This window comes from Chanos chanos, chromosome 10 (genome assembly GCF_902362185.1).
Source record: "Chanos chanos chromosome 10, fChaCha1.1, whole genome shotgun sequence".
In the NCBI taxonomy this organism is placed as follows: domain Eukaryota; kingdom Metazoa; phylum Chordata; class Actinopteri; order Gonorynchiformes; family Chanidae; genus Chanos; species Chanos chanos.
The window spans coordinates 11,283,341-11,303,101 of record NC_044504.1 but is presented as its reverse complement, the minus strand read 5'-3'; the positions used below and the strand labels follow the sequence as shown (position 1 = coordinate 11,303,101).

General features: G+C 41.6%; 1 protein-coding gene across 1 annotated transcript in view; it reads right to left on the bottom strand.

The window, feature by feature from the left end:
• The window catches only part of cdh24a (cadherin 24, type 2a), a 28,272-nt gene that overhangs the window by 5,952 nt on the left and 2,559 nt on the right, over nucleotides 1–19,761 (bottom strand). Inside the window, exons 2-9 of the mRNA XM_030786713.1 lie at nucleotides 17,974–18,006; nucleotides 17,650–17,737; nucleotides 9,864–10,158; nucleotides 8,582–8,701; nucleotides 7,253–7,420; nucleotides 3,098–3,279; nucleotides 1,098–1,354; nucleotides 265–401 (exon numbers count right to left, since the gene is read on the bottom strand). Of these exons, the coding sequence (XP_030642573.1) occupies nucleotides 265–401; nucleotides 1,098–1,354; nucleotides 3,098–3,279; nucleotides 7,253–7,420; nucleotides 8,582–8,701; nucleotides 9,864–10,158; nucleotides 17,650–17,737; nucleotides 17,974–18,006 (1,280 nt within the window). The remainder of the gene's footprint in view (nucleotides 1–264; nucleotides 402–1,097; nucleotides 1,355–3,097; nucleotides 3,280–7,252; nucleotides 7,421–8,581; nucleotides 8,702–9,863; nucleotides 10,159–17,649; nucleotides 17,738–17,973; nucleotides 18,007–19,761) is intronic.

Sequence of the window (19,761 nt, the reverse complement as noted above, 5' to 3'; positions counted from 1 at the left end):
ATATACTTCCTACAACAAGTAGTATGTCTGAATGATAATGACCTAAAAAAACGTTTCTGTGTTACTCATTGGAACATGATCAATGGCTGGCTTTCAAGTTGTTAATTTATTCTGTGACATTTTCTGTTTTTTCCCCAGCTTTTCTAATATCGTTCCATAATCTTGGTGCTAAAATGGTGAGGTCAATGTGAGAGCAACGTCAGTCTCTCACAAAGGTCATCGTTAATGAAACGCCTTGTCCTGTGGTTGTCAGTTAGCTGTTACCTCGTTGCGTGGCGATGATGGTGATATTATGCCACTGCTCACGTTCACGATCCAATTCCATTGCCGTGGTGATAAGACCATTGTCAGGGGCGATACGGAACAGCGCCTCTGGGTCTGACTCAGGGTCAATTGAGTACCTGATTAAAGAGAGAGAGAAGGAAAAGAAGACCAAAGGGACGTATTGACAAGAGGGTGAGAACAGTGACCAACCGATTGAAGGAATAAGAAAATGAGGGAAATGAGTGATGGGAAGTTGAGAAAGGGTAATTAAAAGAGGTCTGTGCTTTTAATTGTGCATGCTCATTCAAGATGTCAGCGCCATGATAAAATGTTAGTGAGTCAGCAACTGACTAAGAAGTTGAAGTCTGAAATGTATCACAGAGGAAGTGAGTAAGCAAATGATCTGAGATGTACCAAAAGTTTTGTTTTTAGTCTGTGCGTTTTTGTCCATTTGTGTAAGTGTGTTTTGGTGTATTAGTATGTGAGTGTATGTAGGTATGTGTGGTTTGCATGTGTGTGTTTTTGTGTGCATGCACGTGTACTTTTTATGTCTTTTGTGTGTGTTAGCATATGTGGATCTGTATACGTGAATGTTCCAGGGTCTGTGTAAACAAAAGAAAAAAAATTTTTAAAAAAAATGATGCTATCCATTATCTCGGGGCAATGACTCATGAATGAAATGATTTCAATACAACCAAGAAAACAGCAAATTAGAGCACAAGGTCTTCATCCTATTTACCATGACAACCATTTAAAAAAAAGACCAGCATCCCACAGAGCAACAGTGAAGTACGCCTTTCTGAGCTGATCCCGTCGGATAACAGAGCCAGTACCTGATGTTGTTGCTCAGTCCCGTGTCTGGGTCTACTGCAGCCACACGACCGACCACACAGGCGGGGGGGCAGTTCTCCGTCACATCCAGACGGTACCGGGAGCGTGAGAATCGAGGAGGCTCATCCGCATTGAGCACCGTGATCCTTACAGTTGCCCGGTCCTTGAATGGTCCCCTACGCAGGAAGCGGGAGTCCACAAACGGGTTTTGCACTTCCACAGAGAGAGTGTAGGAGCTGCGTCTCTCATAGTCCACCACCTGAGAGAGATGTAAAGCATTTTAGCCTGCGCTTAATACGAGTACACATCTCTAGGGACAGATAGTGATTTCGGTATTTCCAGCAACAGCACAAATAAAGGTATGAGTAGGAATCCTTATCGTTCTGACATCAGAATTTTTTTTTCTTACAGTCATTGTGGTGGTTGCGATAATGTCAGCTGCAGTGGTTGTGTTAAAAATATGGGTAATTTAAGAAATTGTTTTGACCAGAACACTAATAGCTTTTAATAGAGGTGTGCGGTCTTATTTATAATTATACAAACAAAGTGCAGTAGCTGGAGGACTTTTAACTGTGTCATTTAGTGTCTGCTGAATCTTGCAGTCATCACCATTCATTAGTTAGCAAGCGAGAACGGAGAAACCCACAGCTGTTAAGAGTATTCTGTATTTGGTTACCACTGATTATTTAAAATATATACAGCAAGGAAGAGTCAGCTTTGTAAAAATAGAATAAAGAGCTCTGTGGCCAATCCATTTCTCTCAGATATCCTTTCAAAGCGAGGAGCTAACTCATATGTGAGCTGCAGCACAGGTGCAGTAATTCTTGGCTTCGTCCTCACGGTAATGGAAATTTGCATTTCTGTTTTTTCAGGCAATGATGTGCCTTCCCACAGAAAGAGACAGAATTTTAATGTGTAATGTAAGCATGCTGAATAGTTATTGTCCCAGGCTCATTAAAAATTTGGCCAGCGAGGTTGCAATCGGCCAGGTGTGGTCTGAATAGATTACAGAAAAAATAAGCAATAATACTGTCAGTCAATTGTTGGGGAAGCAGAGAATGTTGCAGTTACGGTGTTACAGTAACTGTGCTGTTAATAGAGGTAACAGCAACTGTGAAGCTATGCTGGTACAGTAGTTATGCATACTGTATGTTGTATTGTAGTATTAATACTACTAGTCGATTGTACAAAAGGGAAAAAAAAACAGCTCTTGTCTCTCTCTGTCTCTCTCTCTCTCTGTCTCTTTATCTCTACTTTCACTCCTTATGTATTTCTGTCTTCTTCTTTTTTCCACAAATCCACTTGTTCTCTTTGTCTGATTGTTTTCTTTCTCACACAGGGATTCTGAACTCTCTGTAACTTATTCCTTTTGTCCCTCTTTGTGACCTGCACTCATTTATGCTCTTCAGCATAGAACTCTGGCCTTTTACCTAATACCCGCAAATTCTGTTCTCAGAAATATTTTTTACTGAGGAATTAGAATTAGCAGTTAAGCCTTTTACAAAGTACTGCAAGCACACCTACACACACACACACACACACACACACACATGCGCACGTGCACGCACACACACACACACACACACACGCACACATGCACACACACACACACAGCTGTCTTTTTAAGGACTTATCAGGGCAGAAAATAGCTTGCTCTTCATTTTCCGGTTTGCTTATTTCAGTTCAACTGAAAGGTGGAATCTCCACAATTTTCAATTAGTTCCACGTGAATCGTCTGAACAGAGAGGACATTTATGTGAAATGCACAGTTTGTACTGAAACAGACTTGATGTTGACACAAATGAACTTTCCAGTATGTTCTGTGGTGTCATCCCAACAGGCCAACATGTTTACACCAGATTCTGCTGCAACACGCATTGCCTTCTATCTCTCTCACTCTCTCTTCCTCTATCTCTCATCAAATCTTGTATTAGTTTCTGTTTCAGCATCATTGCTGTTGTCATCCTTTATAGCCAACATCATCCCTCATCTCTTCACTCACTTTATTTAATAAAATAACTGCCTCTTGGTTCAGACCAGTTATGTTGAATGTGTCTCCCCCGTCCCCATCCACGATGGTAAACTCTAGCCGGGCGTGTTCTCCTAGATCAGCGTCTGTTGCCGAGAGACGGCCGACCTCAACCCCTGGGAGGGCCAGCTCGGACACAGAGAAAGACCACATGCCTGAAAGAGATGAATGGAAAGAGGAAGAGAGAGGGACAAACAATCAGCCTTGACAAACACACCTCCACCAAACAAAATCACATAGTCTGTCAGCATTGTCGGTTCCGATCAGTTAGAACACAGGAGAAATTCAACCAATATTCCGGATTTAATGAACTCAAGGCCGAATCCTCTTTCTGATCAACCTGATACAGTACTCCGAATGACTAATTAATAATAACTGTTATAATAACAGGAAAGAAAGGAAGAGAGAGAGAGAGAGAGAGAGAGAGAGAGACAGAGAGAGAGTGAGTGTCAGTCTGCCTCCTGAGGGGACACAGATATAACTTGGCAGTGTTTTTAACGGAGCTTGAGTTTATCTCTCTTCTAAGAATTCTGCAGGAAAGAGAGGAGCACTGAGAGAGATATAACAGTAATTCATTTGTCGTCCATCCTGTTTTCAAATAAATCCTAAAATTTCATGCGAAAGCCAGGCAGCAGAGGAGATATTTAGCATCATAAAAAAAAAACACTTCTCTCTCAGAAAACAGCCTGCTACCTAGGAGCAGAACATTATCACTGTTCAAAGAGAGAGGAGAGGAAATATACAATAAGAGAGACAGATTGAAAGAGTTAGAGATATGGTGTGAGAATAGGTGTGAGTGTGTGTGTGTGTATGAGTGAGAGAGAGAAACAGACTGAAAGAGTTAAAGAGAGAAGAGAGAAAAAAGGTGTGTGTGTGTGTGTGTGTATGTGTGTGTGTGTGTGTGAAAGAGAGAAAGAGAGAGGGGGAGAGAAAGAGGGAGAGGAAGAGTGTGGAGAAGAAGGGGCAGGTTCACAGGCAAAGCGGCATATTGTGTGTCTAAGAACGTTATTTTCCGCAGTGATTTGGCAGCGAAGTGAAGCTGAAAGCGCCGAACTTTAGATGAAATATTAATAGAATGGATTAGGGGGGTACAGGAGAAGGAAAAGAGCGATATCAGCCAGTCTAGTTTCTCAGACACCGAGAGACAGTGGTTTATAAAGCCAGGTATTATAGGTTGGTTAAACAGAGCTTTGAGAAAAGAAACAGTGATTATTCACTGCTGCTCGGAATTCACCTTCAGAGTACTGCATTTATTGTGGTGTCATTACCATCGTCACCATTATCATCATCATCATCATCATAAAAATCATCTTATAATGACCTCCATGCCATTCACAATCCTCCTCTTCATCCCTCTCACCAGCTTCAGTAACACATATTTCTGGAAATACTGTTCTGCAATTAACAGATTGAATTTTCTCTCCCTGTGTGATCTGCCTGAACACCTGTTCCCATAATCATCATCTTCATCTTCATCATAATAATTACCATCATTCCGGCAACCAGCATCTTCACCTCCACTGCTCTCAGTAATCATAAAAATGTCGCTTTGCAGACCTGGAATTTATCCGAAAACAGACTAATGCTCTCTCTCTCTTCATCATAGTTATTATTATCATCACCATCGGTTACAAAACTGCTGCTGTAGAAGCTGCTGTATTTCTCCTGCTGTACGGCGGTGCAGTGAGGCTTGTATCTCTTTTGTTTGAAATAATGTTTAACTAAGCGCAGGACTTGTCCTGTGTGCTGCAGCTGAAGCCCGTGAATAATTCTGGGGATGTTTTGGCACCAGCTGATTTATATTGTTCTAAATGAGCAGCTCTGTTGAACTAAGAGTCTCACATTGAGTTATTTCTCCATCTTCACATTCTGTCATCCCCATGTGCCTTCCCTCCTCCCTCTCTCTCCTTCCAAAGCTATGAGATGATTCAAATGTCTGCTCAGGGCTCCTTTAAAGAGACACAACCACACACACACACACACACACACACACGCACACACACACACTTCCAATCATCTGCCCTCACATCATTCCGCTCATACACACAGATGCACACGCACACACACACACACACAAAACTACAACTACTCACATAACATCACTCTCCCACTCTGTGTCTCTCTGTCTCTCTGTCTCTCTGTCTCTCTGTCTCTCTCTCTCTCTCTCTCTCTCTCTCATCTCCCTCATACACACAGGGAGACTTGAAAAGCTCTTAGCACTTTGAGGAGGAGCATAGAGATCCCTCTCTGTGAAATGACAGTGCTGTATTTGGGTCAATGGGCAGAAAAGTCATCTGAGAAACAATCTGAAGCTCACTGAAAGGCAGTCCCACAGCGTCGTGGCTGTGACCATGTCAAAGTATCAGACATACAGCCACGCTGTAAGAAACGGAAAAGAAACTCGATGCAGCTCAAAGCAATGAGACTGACGTATTACACCCTGTGGAACGACCTTTGGGCGTATTAGTGGTTAAGGTCAGATTTAGGGACAGATGGAGGATAACAGTGTATGTAGAGAACGTTAAAAGAGAAAGCCACCGGTGAGGGACTTTGGCAAACTTGACACTTGTCCAGGGGGCCAGACCCTGTCTAATGCATAACCCCAACCCAAGATGCAATGATCATAAAATGTATTTCATATGTCACCATCCCTCTCTCAATAACATTCAATCATCACTAAATGTACTTTATTTGTTAACACAACACAAAACATAATGAACGTTGTGTGCGTGTGTGTGTGTGTGTGTGTGTGTGTGTGTGTGTGTGTTTGTGTGTCTATATGTATGAGTGTGTATGAGGTGAACATTTCTTCAGTCAGTTATTTCTCTTTCTATACTTATAATCTCATAGGAATGTTCCACACAATTTATTTGAATATTTTACAGCATTTTGTTTGTATCAATAGCAAAAAAAACCAAAACCCAGACTAATGTGCAACACAATAAAATGGGAAAAAATCCAAGAGGAATCATTTTTTTTCTTTGATAGCAGCAGTAAATTTGCTTTTTTCACAGTCCAGTGAAAATGGACTGATTCATGGTTGTCTCTAAGTTATACTCTTTATGACATAAAAGGTTTTTCATAAAAATGTCGTAGTCTCAATAAATCTGCCGCTGACAGACTGCCAAAGGAGCTGCTGTTTGGTGTAGTATGAACCTGCTCCCACAAAAGGACATTTATGTCATTTATGAACAAGTGAACAGAATTGATGATGTTTTGATCTTCTGTCCCCGTCAGGGAGAGAAGAATGGTCTTTCCTGCATACCCCCAAATTAAGCATTGCTTCTCAGATCATGTCGATACTGTGTGAACCATTCTATTGTACTGCTGCTTTCACTCCTCACTCTTCTCTCTCTCTCTCTCTCTCTCTCTCTCTCTCTCTCTCTCTCTCTCTTCAGCTCCTGAGAAACCACCAGAGTTTAAACAGACATACCTAGTAAAAAAAATACTATACATTTTACATACATTTTTAATTTTGAGAAAAGATAGATGATTGAGGTTGCGTGGGAATTCAAGCCAATATTGCAATGACCGGAAAATCTCTTCGAGATGGGGCTTCAGGCAGACACAGTCTTCCTGTTAGAAACAGGGCTTCAGGCAGAAATAAAGAGACCTGTGGACTTAAATTTTTATATGGTGTTCTCTATGGATTGCATTGCCTTTGAAAAGGTTTGGCTTGTATGATATCTCAACAAAACACAGGGCCATATGGGGCTTATGTGAGCAAGCTGGCAAACTCAAACCTCGACACAATACATGTAATTACACAGGAGCCAAAATCCACTTCACGTCAGAATTCAGAAGTCAAATTCGCAAAAGTATATAAAGGAGACAGAAAGTACTCTGAATGAAAGACAGAGAATGGAAAAGTGTGTGTGTGTGAGCGTGTGTGTGTGTATACAAATAAGTTTGTTTCAAAGGGTTACATCATGCCTGATGCATAAACACACACACACACACACACACACACACACACAAATACTCATAAACTATTCTGCCAATGAGCAAGCCTATGTCTGATAACAATAAACACCACTCTGATATTTGCCTCAAGTGAAGCTGTAGTCGTGTATGAATGAAGGGGAATAAAACAGTAGGAAAAAGCGCAGTAGTGCTAATAATACAAACTTTGAGTGAAATGAGGTGGATTGTCGTTGACATCACTCAGTCGCACTGTCACAGTGGTGGTTCCCGTCAACCCCCCCTGGTGTCCTCCCATGTCTCTGGCCTGGAGGACAACCAGATACTGATCTTGTGTTTCTCTGTCCATGTCCGGCACCGCAGTACGGAGGATACCTGCAGATGAGTCAGAGAACATGGTCTTAAGACTACAGCTGAATGACAGATCATTTAGTACACAGTTGTACAGAGGACGATCTTAAAATGAAGAGATGTGTAGGAGTTTGGTAAGAACTTATGTAAAAACAGAACAAACTAGAATGGATTAAGACGGACAACAGTGGATCAGAGGACCTAAGCAGAGGAACAAGAGTGGGCTACACTGCATTGGAATGGACTGGATGAATATTGCAGAGTGTAACAGTACTGTACACACTGGCCTAAATCACAAAAGGCTTGTGACACTGTGGAGTAATTTACAACAAATCGGAACGTCGTATAGTAAACCTACTAGCGGGCAAAGTCAAGTACACTGGATTAGAGCAGTGCAGAGAGAGAGAGAGTGGGTCTCTCTAGAGTGCCGTCAGATGGCGTAGAGGACACCTGAGTAGACTGGAGCACAGCCATGGAGGGGGTGGCAAAGTGGATGGAAGAATAGTAGCATGGAAGATTAGTAGCATGGAGACTGGTAGAAGAAGGTTTACAGGTAGAATATCATTATGCTTCCAGTACAAGTTAAACGATTCAAAACAGTTGAACAGTTAAGAGTGTGTGTGTGTGTGTGTGTGTGTGTGTGTGTGTGTGTGTGTGTGTGTGTGTGTGTGTGTGTGTGTGTGTGTTTTGTGTGTGTGTGTTAGGGGAGGGGCAGTATTTGTCCTTAGTTTCATTCTGGGCACCATGTTTCACAGATCAGCATCTCACTCATCTCACTCATGTCTTCAGGATTTGGGAGGTCAGAAAAAAAAAATGATCTGCTGTTCATGTGGGCGTAAGTGTAAAACTGATAAGTGATGCAAACCTTGCAGTGACTTTTGATATCCATGCGCTATCCTCTATGTAGCATACTACATAAATTACTACACTGAATTATGGCCCCTGTGACCCTAATTAGGATAAGCGGCTTAGAAAATGAATGAGCGAATGAATTAATGAGTTATGGCCACATACTATATGTGAGGTTGGTCTTCATCCTCTTTTTCTTGTATTGAATAGTTCATCCCCCATAGAGACTAACCAAATGTTAGCTAGAGTAGAGTACATAAATGGGAGTCAGTAGATAAATGTGGAGTGTGTTGAATGTGTGGAGTAGAGTGCAGTAAATTAATACAAAGAGCTTACCTGACTGTGGGTCCACGGAGAAATACTGCTGGCCCTGAATCACTGAATACACCAGCTTGGCACTGTTTCCATACGTAGGGTCGTCAGCATCTGTTGCTGTTACCTGGATAACAGATGTTCCTGAGAAACAGCAAGGGAATGAGAGAGAGAGAGAGAGAGAGAGAGAGAGGTTTGACAAACATTGTGAGTAGGTATGCAGGTGACTCAGTCATCAGTGGATTTGATGTATATGTACTGCAGTATCTTTTTCAGCTTTCTCAGCTATTTTTTTTTTTTAACTTTGAATTGATCTGAATAATATCCGGGACAGTGGGTAGTGCTGTCACCTCAAAGCAGGAAGGGCCTGGGTTCGATTCCCGGCCAGGCGGTCAGGGTCATTTCTGTGTGGAGTTTGCATGTTCTCCCCATGTTTGCATGCATTTGCTCTGGGAGCTTGGGTTTCCTCCCACAGTCCAAAGACATGTAAGATGTAAGTTTGGTGAATTGGAGATACTAAATTGCCCCTAGGTGTGAATGTGTTTGTCTGTGTGTCTGCCCTGCGATGGACTGGTGACCTGTCCAGGGTGTTTCCCCGCCTTTCACCCAATGAGCACTGGGATAGGCTTCAGCACCCATAGCGACCCTAATTAGGATAAGCAGCTTTGAAAATGAATGAATGAATAATGTCTGCTTTGAGTATTCTGGACATCTATATCAGAGCCCAGGTTGTGACGTTTTAAAGTCTCTAAATCAACCTGACAGAAAAAAAATGCAAGGTTGTTTGGGGTTTTTTTGTTTATTATTGTTATTGTGTTCTATTTTTATTCTGTTTTGCTCTCACTTCACAGCTGGTGCACCTCATCACTACTCTTCAGTCTCACTCACTGAATCTGTGCTTTATTGATCATCTCTGTTGTTTGGGCAATTTGGTGACAACCAGGTTTTGCTCTGATTTTTTTCAGGGAAACACCATAGTGCCGGGAGAGAAAATATGACACGATGTCATTAAAATCATGTTACCGGGCTAAGAGGAAACTGTAGCCCCAGTCCAGCTTCCAATAAATTATAACGTATGTCTCAGACACTAACATATGTAAATTCATATGCATAGTGTATAGTGTAACATATATAAATTCAAATGTTTTGTGTATTTAAAATCAAAATATTGCACAACTTTAATTGGCCCCCCCCCCCCAAAAAAAAACAACAACACTTTTTTTCTCTTTTGCCAGAGTATAATGTTGTCAACAGCCATTTCTGTAAGTCACAACACTTATGAAACACAACGTAGTGGCTTATTTACCAATGTTGGCCATCTCAGGTACCGTGGCACTGTACGGACCATCGCGAAAGATCGGAGGGTTGTCATTGATGTCCTGTACTCGGATTATGAACTGAGACGATGGCTCTAGGGCACGGCCAGTCTGACGGTCAGTCGCAGTGGCAATAAGCCTGTACTGGTCTTTCTCCTCCCGGTCCAGCGGCTTGGTGACATGGATGTTTCCTGTCCTCCCATCAATCACAAACACAGATCCCGCCCCTTCCCCTTTCAGCACGTACTTGGTACGTCCATCTCCCCTGTCAACACTTGAGTGCAGCTGAGAGAGAGAGAGAGAGAGCGAGAGAGAGACAGAGAGAGAGACAGAGAGAGAGAGAGTGAGTGAGAGAGAGAGAATGTCTGTCTATTCACTAAGGTCAAAACTCAGAGAATCACAATATCTTTTTACGGTCTTGCTTCTACTGAGTCAAAACTAAAGCTTTTTCCCTGTGTACTATCAATCAAAAACACACTTGCAACATTTTCATTTTTCACTGTGTCAGTTTGTCCTCCAGAAAGGGTAATGCAATAAAAGCAGCAAAAACAACATGCCCAGAAAGAATTGTCAGACTGACAGTCTTGGCCGATGAACTCTCCAACGCAGTGAATGACTGTCTTCTAATTAGGGGCCCAAAACATGCCAATAGACTCAGAAGCAGACTCAGTGTCCGGTCTGCTCAGCACAAGGAGCACCAGGTGTATGTTCACCAATAGGGACCTGGACGATTGATGAAGCACAGAGCTAATTAGCTCAGTGGACCAAGGTAAGCACACTGGAAATGTTTAGATCTCCTCTCTCTGTCTCTCTTTCTCTCCCTCTAAATGCCATTTAAGTCAGTTGGGTTTGCTTTATTGGCAATAATTGTTGTGACAAAATTACACACTTCTATGTCAAAAGATTCACAAAATATTATACTCTCTCTCTCTCTCTCTCTCCATCCATCCATCTTTCTCTCTCTCCCCCTCTCTCCTTTCTCACATGCTTACTGACTCCAGGCAAGTCCATCTGTGTGTCTCCCTCTTTTTCCCTGATCAGCTGTTTGCTTCCCCCTGTCTTTCTCCAGCTGCTCCTCTTCCTGCCTTTCCTTTTCTGTTTGACCATCTGTTTTATTCCTCTTTTCAATGCCATTTCGTTTCTCTTCATTTTATATGTCCCAGGTTATTTAATCTATCTATCTATCTATCTATCTATCTATCTATCTATCTATTAGTACCATTTAAAATCACTTAAATCATTAATGCTCAGATACTGGTGGATTCCAAGATATGTGGTAAGTACTTAAGTAGATATTCACCAAAAACATTCAAAATAACACCTTTGTCAGATTGCTGAATTTAGCTCCAAAACATGATCTTAAATACTGACTCCATGTTTTCCAGTCCCGAGAGCTCCCTGTCCCATTGAAGATAAAAGTACTGAGTCATCTTCTCCAGCATTTTGTGAGATTTTTGAACTTATTCGCCTAAATCTTTGATCATTTTTTCATACAGAATATTTCCAAACTCTTCAGATATTTACGGACTGTCTTCTTGCCAATGCAAATGAAACATTTTCGACTGGGTTCAGCTGAGTAGACTAAAATGCCTAAGATGACATTGCAAATCTATCATTTCCTAGTTAATTTTTTAAGTATGCTTGGATCACTGTCAAGAATAAAGATCCATTTAGGGCCAAGTTTTAGGTTCTTCTGGGAAGAAGAGGCAGATTTCTGGTCAAATTTCTTCTCTCTCTTTTTTTTGTCATTGCTGGAGTTCATGATGCATTTGACCTTAACCTGAGCCCCAGGATAAACAGAAGCAGAAAAGCCTCTTAACATCATCATCAAGTAACACCACCAATTTTACCATCGCTCTGAGCTTCTTTTCACTGTATGCAAGCTTCTCCTTCTGATCTAAAAGTCACTACAGGTGTTTGTGGCCAAATAGTTCCATTTTGGTCCTGTTTATCTATATCAGCTGGTTCCAGTCAAAGGACTAAGGCCATTCAGCATATTTCCAATTTTTTATTAGTGTTGATCATCTTAAATAGGGGCCTTTTCCCAAGGCAGTCTTCAAAAGATCTTTTTTTTTTTTTTTTTTTTGCTAGGAGCTCGCTGTTAATGGTACATTTCAAGATTTTGTATGCTCAAGATGCAACTGAGCATTTTTAAATCTCAAAGGCATTTCTGCCCTTTAACTTTTCAAGCTGTGAATTCATTCAAGCTACACTTTGCTCTTTTACAACGGTACCGGAGCTTTTAAACTTACAGACCTAACAATTTAAAATAGCATCTTTTATTTTGATTGTGATTTTTGTTCTTTCAGTAAGACATATTACAAAGCTATGCTTGCCTAGTAAAGGTTCCACAGTCATTGCAGGGAGATCAGCTTACAACAGAGGCCTCCACAGTCACTAGATCTACAGTACATTAAATCCACCCTCTGTAGGAACAGAGCTCTACCACTAGCCAAATTAATAACAGAAATAGGAAGCAATACAGTCGACACAGGTCAACATCCCTCTTGTAGGTTATCCATATACTGTTGAGCGTATACCTTGACAAATTCAGACTATTCTGAAGGAGAAAAGTGAAGTATTTCACTCCCAGTCAGGAGTAATATTAATTCTTTACAGGCTTCTTTGCACAGCTTTATCAAGGGCTGGAATGATTTAGAGGAATAATGTACCTTATGGATATTTTTCTATAAACCTGTCCAATTTAAAATTCAAATTCACAGATGCTTGCCAAAGCAAGTAAGTAGATGATCTGAGTCATTGAAAAGAATAAAAATATTCTTGGATTTCTGTTTCTGTTTTTCAGATTACTGTGCATATTCTCTCTCTCTCTCTCTCTCTCTGCTCTTTTTCTGCCTGTCGTCCATGTTTTTGCAGTGAGGAAAAGAGTGGTAGTTAGGAGGATATTAAGATATTACTGTCAAGCTGGGTCAGGGAAAAAGTTGATGGCCTATGAGAGAGACAGAGCTGAGAAGATTATTTATCCTTCACCATTCACTCTCTCTCTCTCTCTCTCTCTCTCTTTCTATCCATACTCCTCAGCCTTAGACAGGGACCTTAGCATTTTTCTCTTCCCCTCAGCTTTACCGGGCCCTGCTGTAACTCACTAGTTTGACTCGTAGCACTTCCCTGTACTGTAGCTGCTTCAGCCGCCGTAACATTCAGCCTGCTGCAATTCAATATGGCTAATTTACAGGAGGATTGACTGGATTGCAAGCCCCTTGTCATAACCACTAGGCAAAAGCCTTCAGTTCATCGATCATGCGACAACCCCCTTTACAGCCGCTTGGTTACAGTGCAACAGAAAACGCCAGCCCCTGAGATCTGAGAGTGCTCCATTAGCCTGACTGTCATAGCATGTTTATTTATACCAGTGGATCACCAGAGACCAGAAAAAATAAATAAAAGATATTAATTTACATACGTCAGCGCATCCTGGCAGCATGTATAGCTACGGTTAACAAGGATCAGATAGCAGAAACATGTGTGCGCTGATGCAGTGTAAGGAGAAGAGAAGAGAAGAGAAGAGAAGAGAAGAGAAGAGAAGAGAAGAGAAGAGAAGAGAAGTTGTCAGTCTGAGTTTTGCGTGGGAGGCGGGGTGTAGGAGGACAGCTAATACTGTACTTATGGCTAACATTAGTTCTTGGGAGAGAATTAGACAAATAAAGTATACACTTCACCAGAAGGAATGTTCATTAAGTGGGATGTGTAATTCCCACTGTTTCTGAAGTGGGATGGTTGAAGGGAAATGATCAAAAACACAAATGCCTGGGAGACATGATTGTTGGAATGCAACCGGTTTTTCGTTACTTGGTTTCTTTTCTCTTTTCCAAAACGGTCCTCTGAACTCAGGATTAGAGTGAAGGAAGGAAGACTGAAAGAAAAATAGAATAAAGTTAGCGAGAGAAAGGAAGAGTCACAGCCAATATGGGATCAGAAATCTGCAGAGGTCTGAGGTTTGACAGCGCCACAAGCCCTGCTGATCAGAGGTCAGAAAGGAATCTTTCTATCTTTGATCTAAAGGTACTGAAACAAATATGCTTCACTGACTCTGGAACTGTATGGCTCGCTTATATCTTGGTTCTATATTTGTGAGGGGAAAAAAAAAAACAGATACAACAGAAGAGGACAGAGTGCAGGGAAGACATGGCCTCCACTGTGGGCATGCACTGGAGAGAAGAAAACAAATCCACCAGGCTTTGGTGAGAAACATGCTTAGCTAATCCAGGCTCGTTCAAGCTAACAAAGAATCCCTCTGGAGTTTTTTTTTTTTTTTTTAATGATACAAGCCGAACAAAGGCCTGCAGTGCAAGACATGCTAAGACAGAAGAATGCCCAACAGGTCTGATGCCTGCCCATGTGTCATGACTACCCCAGGGTCATAAAATTACCCCTCCCCCGCCCCCAGCTGCATGCCTTCCACACAAACCCTCAGCAGGGAGAATGATAATGATGTCACAATGCATTCACAGCCTATCATGTTTAGCACGGCAGTGGCCTTAACCAGCTCCAAACCCTCTAACGCAAAGAGACAAGAATGTTGAAACAAGAGAGTGGGTTGGATGCAGAAGGTTAGCGCGTGGTAACAGAGGCTAAGCCATGCTATGTCCGTGAGTTGGCAGGGTTAGCTGAGCAGTCAGGCAGAAGTTGTGCTGTCTTAAATGGTGCGGACAGTTAAAGCACGGGGTAAAGCCGCTAAAATGCCAACTCAGTGTAACTACATGCAAAGATAAGCGTAGATCTGCAGGCTCAGTAGAAACAGCCAAGATCCCTATTTTGCCTTATCCTTCAGTCTGTCACACTTTAATTAGACCCACGCTAAGCCTGGATAACACCTCAAAATGGCTGGCATTTCCTTCCAAGACACCAGCATGAGACCACTCATTGTTTTTATCCCCGTTATCCAATTCTCACTGCCAGTCTCAGGCTGTAACATTGTATCTGCCTCCTACTCTGTCTGCAACATCTAGTCCTTCCCTTCTCCCTCTATCTGTGCTCCTTCTCCTCTCTGTACTATTTTGTTTCTCTCTTTTTCTTTCTGTACTTCCTACTCCTTACCTCTCTAATTCTCTCTCTCTCTCTCTCTCTCTCTCCATGTTTAATTGCAATCTAGTGTGCATCTAGTGTGCATCTGCCAGTAACAGCAGAATATTTTCACTGCGGGAATGAAATTAATCTAATCTGTGAAAACAAACAGCAGAAGAAAAAAAAAAAAGAAATGCTCAAAATGATTATCCCTGATGACGTTCCCAGCAGGCTACTCCTCCTCCTCCCCATTCTCTCTTTCATCTCCTTTCTCTCCCTCTCACAGTCACCTCCTTCACTTTATTGCATACTGTTTGGCTCTTTTCTTTCACAAACACTTATTTTAGCTGTTTCAAAGGCTCACAACCAGAACGAATAACACTTTCAGAGATTCGCATGCTGAATACACTTGGTCTAATCACTAGCTGTTAATGGATTTCCTCCAGTTAAAACTGTTGTCATTTTCTAAATATATACAAAATCATTCTGTCTGCATTATTTCCCACAGGAGAGCACATTCCCAGACGGTCTCCCCGTTTCCCAGATTAGTGTAGTATTGTTTCGTACTCACCATACAAAAACCCTTAACAGACGCATATATTTAATTCATGCAAAACGCAAAATGCCATCACAAGCTGGAAAATCCATTAATGTTCGACCATAAATATCCTGTCGTTTGGTGTTTTATTGATAGTGATGGAGAACAGTGTCTCAGGTGCCAACCCAGAATCTCTAGCTGAGTTAAGTGTCCAGATGGATTAAGATCTGGAGTGTGGGACAGACATGGCATATGGTTTACATCATGTTCATGATCATCAAAGCCCTTCAGCAAACCACTCGTTGCCTGTGGATGTGGGCCACTGACATCCTGAAAAAGGCCCCTCCCATCAGGACGGGAGGGAACGCTTTAACATAGACAAAGCTGATGCCTCATAATGCTTTAGTATGTATTAGTGTTTACCTCTAATATAAGGTAAGATAATACTTTATCGATCCCCGTGAGTTCAGCTGTCACGGTGCAGTGACTACATAATAAATGAGTGCACTCTAAATTGGGTGTACAGTTTGCTAGTCACAATAACAGAAGTCCTTCTCTTTTTACTCCATACACTGCACCACCACTTCCAGCGTTTCCAAGGGAAGGCCAAGATTTCTCGTTCAGCTTGTTAATCCTCTCGGCCTCCTGTTGGAGTGGGTGCTGGTCCCCACATTTCCCTTGCTAATATAGGCCTGGCAGACTGAACAGACCCAAATCTTGTCAGGAAAATTCTTCCCATTCCACAACAGAGCTGCCATAACCCCTTCACAGCATATGACAAGCATGCAGCACGTGCACATGCTTGTTTGCTTGATGAAATCAGGGTGAAGGATGACTCATCTGACCATATGACTTTACATCCACTGCTCACTAGACCATTGCCTGTGTTCCTTCCATGACTTTAATGTTGAACATAGCTGTAACCCTCCACTTCGAAGCAGACGGCTTTGTCAATTTGTTGGAGTTATGTAGTAAGAGTTCCACTGATTACAAGTGCCACTCAAACTTGAGGGACACTCATGCAGAATTGACCATTTCCTGTAGAAGCAGATAATTATGCTTCTGTTTACACACCACTAAAGATATCAATCATTTATTCAGTATAGTGGTGCTCTCTGTTTATTTATTTATTTATTCGCTTTAACACGTTAAATATTTTAAATGCTTCATTACATTTTTTGGTGGAAAACATTCTTTTGACAAATTCAGTAGAATTTATTAGAGCTTTGTGCTAATCATTTTGAAAAATGCTAAAACTCTTTCAAGAATTACATTTATGCAACTAAGAAGCAATGTAATGAAACATGTAAGTGAAACTGGTGGATGGAGAGAAACGGTAACTGACTGCATATTGGGGTGCACATGTTCTAGTCCTAACCCTTCCAGACTGATGCAGTGATCATTCCATGGCAGCAGCACAGGGAATTAGCCATACCAAATTCGAGTGAGGAAAAAAAAATATTGCATTGGCTATTGCATATGGCAAGGATATTTTAATGAAAGTGTTTACGGAACATCATCTAGCATGAGCGTAGTAAGTGGCTGAAGCGGCTTTGCTTGGTGGTGGTTTGAAGTCCAAAGAACCATGGAACTGCCAGAGGGAGCACATGTTACCCATCTAACCTCTACTGACAACAAGAAGACGCTCTCATCTAAAGCTTAGTAGAACAACATTTAATGTTACAGGCTCAGTGGTGTCACAACCAAAAGTGATTTTAAAAATGTAAGAGACGTTTGTTCAGAATCTCCAGACCGTGTTGTATTCTGAACAGCCCCCCCCCCCCCCCTCGTCAACCCCCACCACCTCCACCCCATCCTTCATTGGCAAGAGTCCCAGATTTAATTGCAGCTAATATGATCTATCCACTGAGCTTGTTACTAAATGGAGTTCACGTTGTTAAGTGTTACCAACAAGAATATAATCAGTTTCTGTCAACATTTTACAAATACTCCTATTTTTTGCCTTTTCATTTCAATGAACTTAGAGCTGTAGGGTGTAAAAACAAATTTTTAGCCTTCATTTGTTTATAATGGATTTTTTAAAGGAGAAGCAAAAGAAAAAAGATTGATTAGGTTATTTGTTCACTCCTGGGCCCTTATCTGTAGTTAGATAATACTCAATAGTTTTTCAGACAATGACTCTGTATCACTACAAACAGCATACACAATGCCTTAATATAGTACTTCACTGTTAAAATGATCGATTTTCATACCCGTCCAATAAGAACCGGTTCTGGTCCACTGTACTCCTCTATCACAAAAAACTGGTTCCAGATCCAGCTCCTTCTGTTCCTAGGCCGGGGGTGTGTCCCGTCTGTGCCTGACCCATTTTTGATCTCCTTGGGCATCGTTTCCCATCCACCAATGCTGTCAGCATTTGAATGTTTTATTCCTTTGATTTGTTTGAGATGGTCTGTCTCAGGTTCAAGCCTCAGGAGGGAAGTGGTGCTTGTAGGAATGGCTTTGTTGGCTTCAGCGATATGTCTGTTATCCGAGTGGACTGAGGACAATGTATAGCCATCAGCTAATAATCCACTCCAGCTTTGAAGTATGGTTTCACTCGACAATTCCTCAGGAGTTTTTTGAGTGTGAAAAGCAGGATCAGTGGTCACTCCAGCTTCAGAATCTGGAGTAGGCTCTGCAGGCATATCGATCAGGATTTGGGGTGGCAGAACAGATCTGTTTTGGGGAACTGAATTTGTTGTTCTCCAACCAGTTGTTGAATTTGGAGTCACTTTGATTGGGTCTGAAGAACTGGGAGTCACAATGTCTGTAATCTCTCCAGGTTGCAAGATATCCCTTTCTCTATCTGATGATTGTTCATCATGTTTCAGTAAAAGTGCTTTTGCTGAAAGATTGTCATTTTGACTGAATGTAAGCATCACTGTCTTCTCTGTGTTGTGGTTAGGGCTTGGATTTTCTGTATAATTCAATCCATGAGAGCCATGTTCTTCAGCTCGATGAAGATAATTGTAAGTGTCTCTGCCATCCATCACTGAGTTTTCATTTTGCCCCGAATCAAGCTTCCCACCATGATGTTTCTGCGTTTGTGCTTTAACTTCTTTCTGTACAAGTTCCATCACAAAGATAGTTCCTCCAAACTTCATCCACGTGCAAAAGAGGAACAATGCCACCAACTTTTGTCCAGACATTGTGTGATGGCAGCTCGTTATTCTCAATATTTACTTCAAGGGAAAGTGAAGAGGAAATCAGATTGACCTTCCTGGGTAGGCTCTCTCTTTCATCCTCTCTCTCTATTACATTTTCTTTTCATGTGATTCCACCATACCTCCATTTCAGTTCCCTTCTGAAACTCCACAGTCATCAGCCCTTCCTTTCGTCCCTCTCGATGTTATATTTATTTTGCTTAAATTCTCACAGGGTAGTAATGTGTGGTATGACTCCTATGGCTCTGAGCAGGCAACCTGCAAGGAGAAATAATTGGATAAGTAGGCGGCTAATCATTGTTACATGCCTCAGAGAAAAGATCACAGACCTCAAGGAAAAGCTTTGTTTACAGTACTTATTCAAGACAAATTTTCAAGTGGAGAGGCACAAAATGATGTTATATTATGTTATCTAGCCAGGATACCCACAGGGTGATAACAAACATTTCTGAGTGATGTAGCAGGAGTTTGTTTTGTCAAAACAAGTAATTGCAAAGATGAGTTACAACAACTTGGCCCATTTGTTAGTGGAAGAAACAATGACTACAGCAAGATCAAAATGAGGTGTTCAGTGGTGAACTGTATTATTGTGTTATGACAGCAAAATATTATGCATGCTCACGCAGACATGAGTACAGTTTTAAACCCAAGCTCAAACCATAACACCTCAATACATCAAAACTCCACTTTTCCTGGCAAACCTGCTTTGTCTGACTCGTAAAGTATAATTACTGCTGCTCAGAGACAGCCCATACAGCCAAGGATAAGCATTTTAAACAGTCAATTTTTTGATGGTTGTAAGAATCCTTGTCTATGATTTGCATATGTTTAGGCAATTGAGCATTGTACAGCACTTTCTCACCCTCCAGTAAGCAAAGCATGTATTTGCATAGTCTGATATCAGCTGGATTCAATATACCCTTCTACTATTTGGCAGCTTACCATGAGCGAGGCGGCTCTTTCATTTGGATACTATTTCTGATGTTCTCTTGGCCTCTAGAAGAAAAGCAGTGTACTAAGACTTGCTGCTCAGTGGTCCATTAATACAAAGCAATAAAGCGGGCAATTTGGAGAGCTGTGTCTGTGCCGTTGGATCAATATTCTCTCCACACATCACAGATTGTGACAGCAAGCACATCTCTACAGAAAGCAATCCAG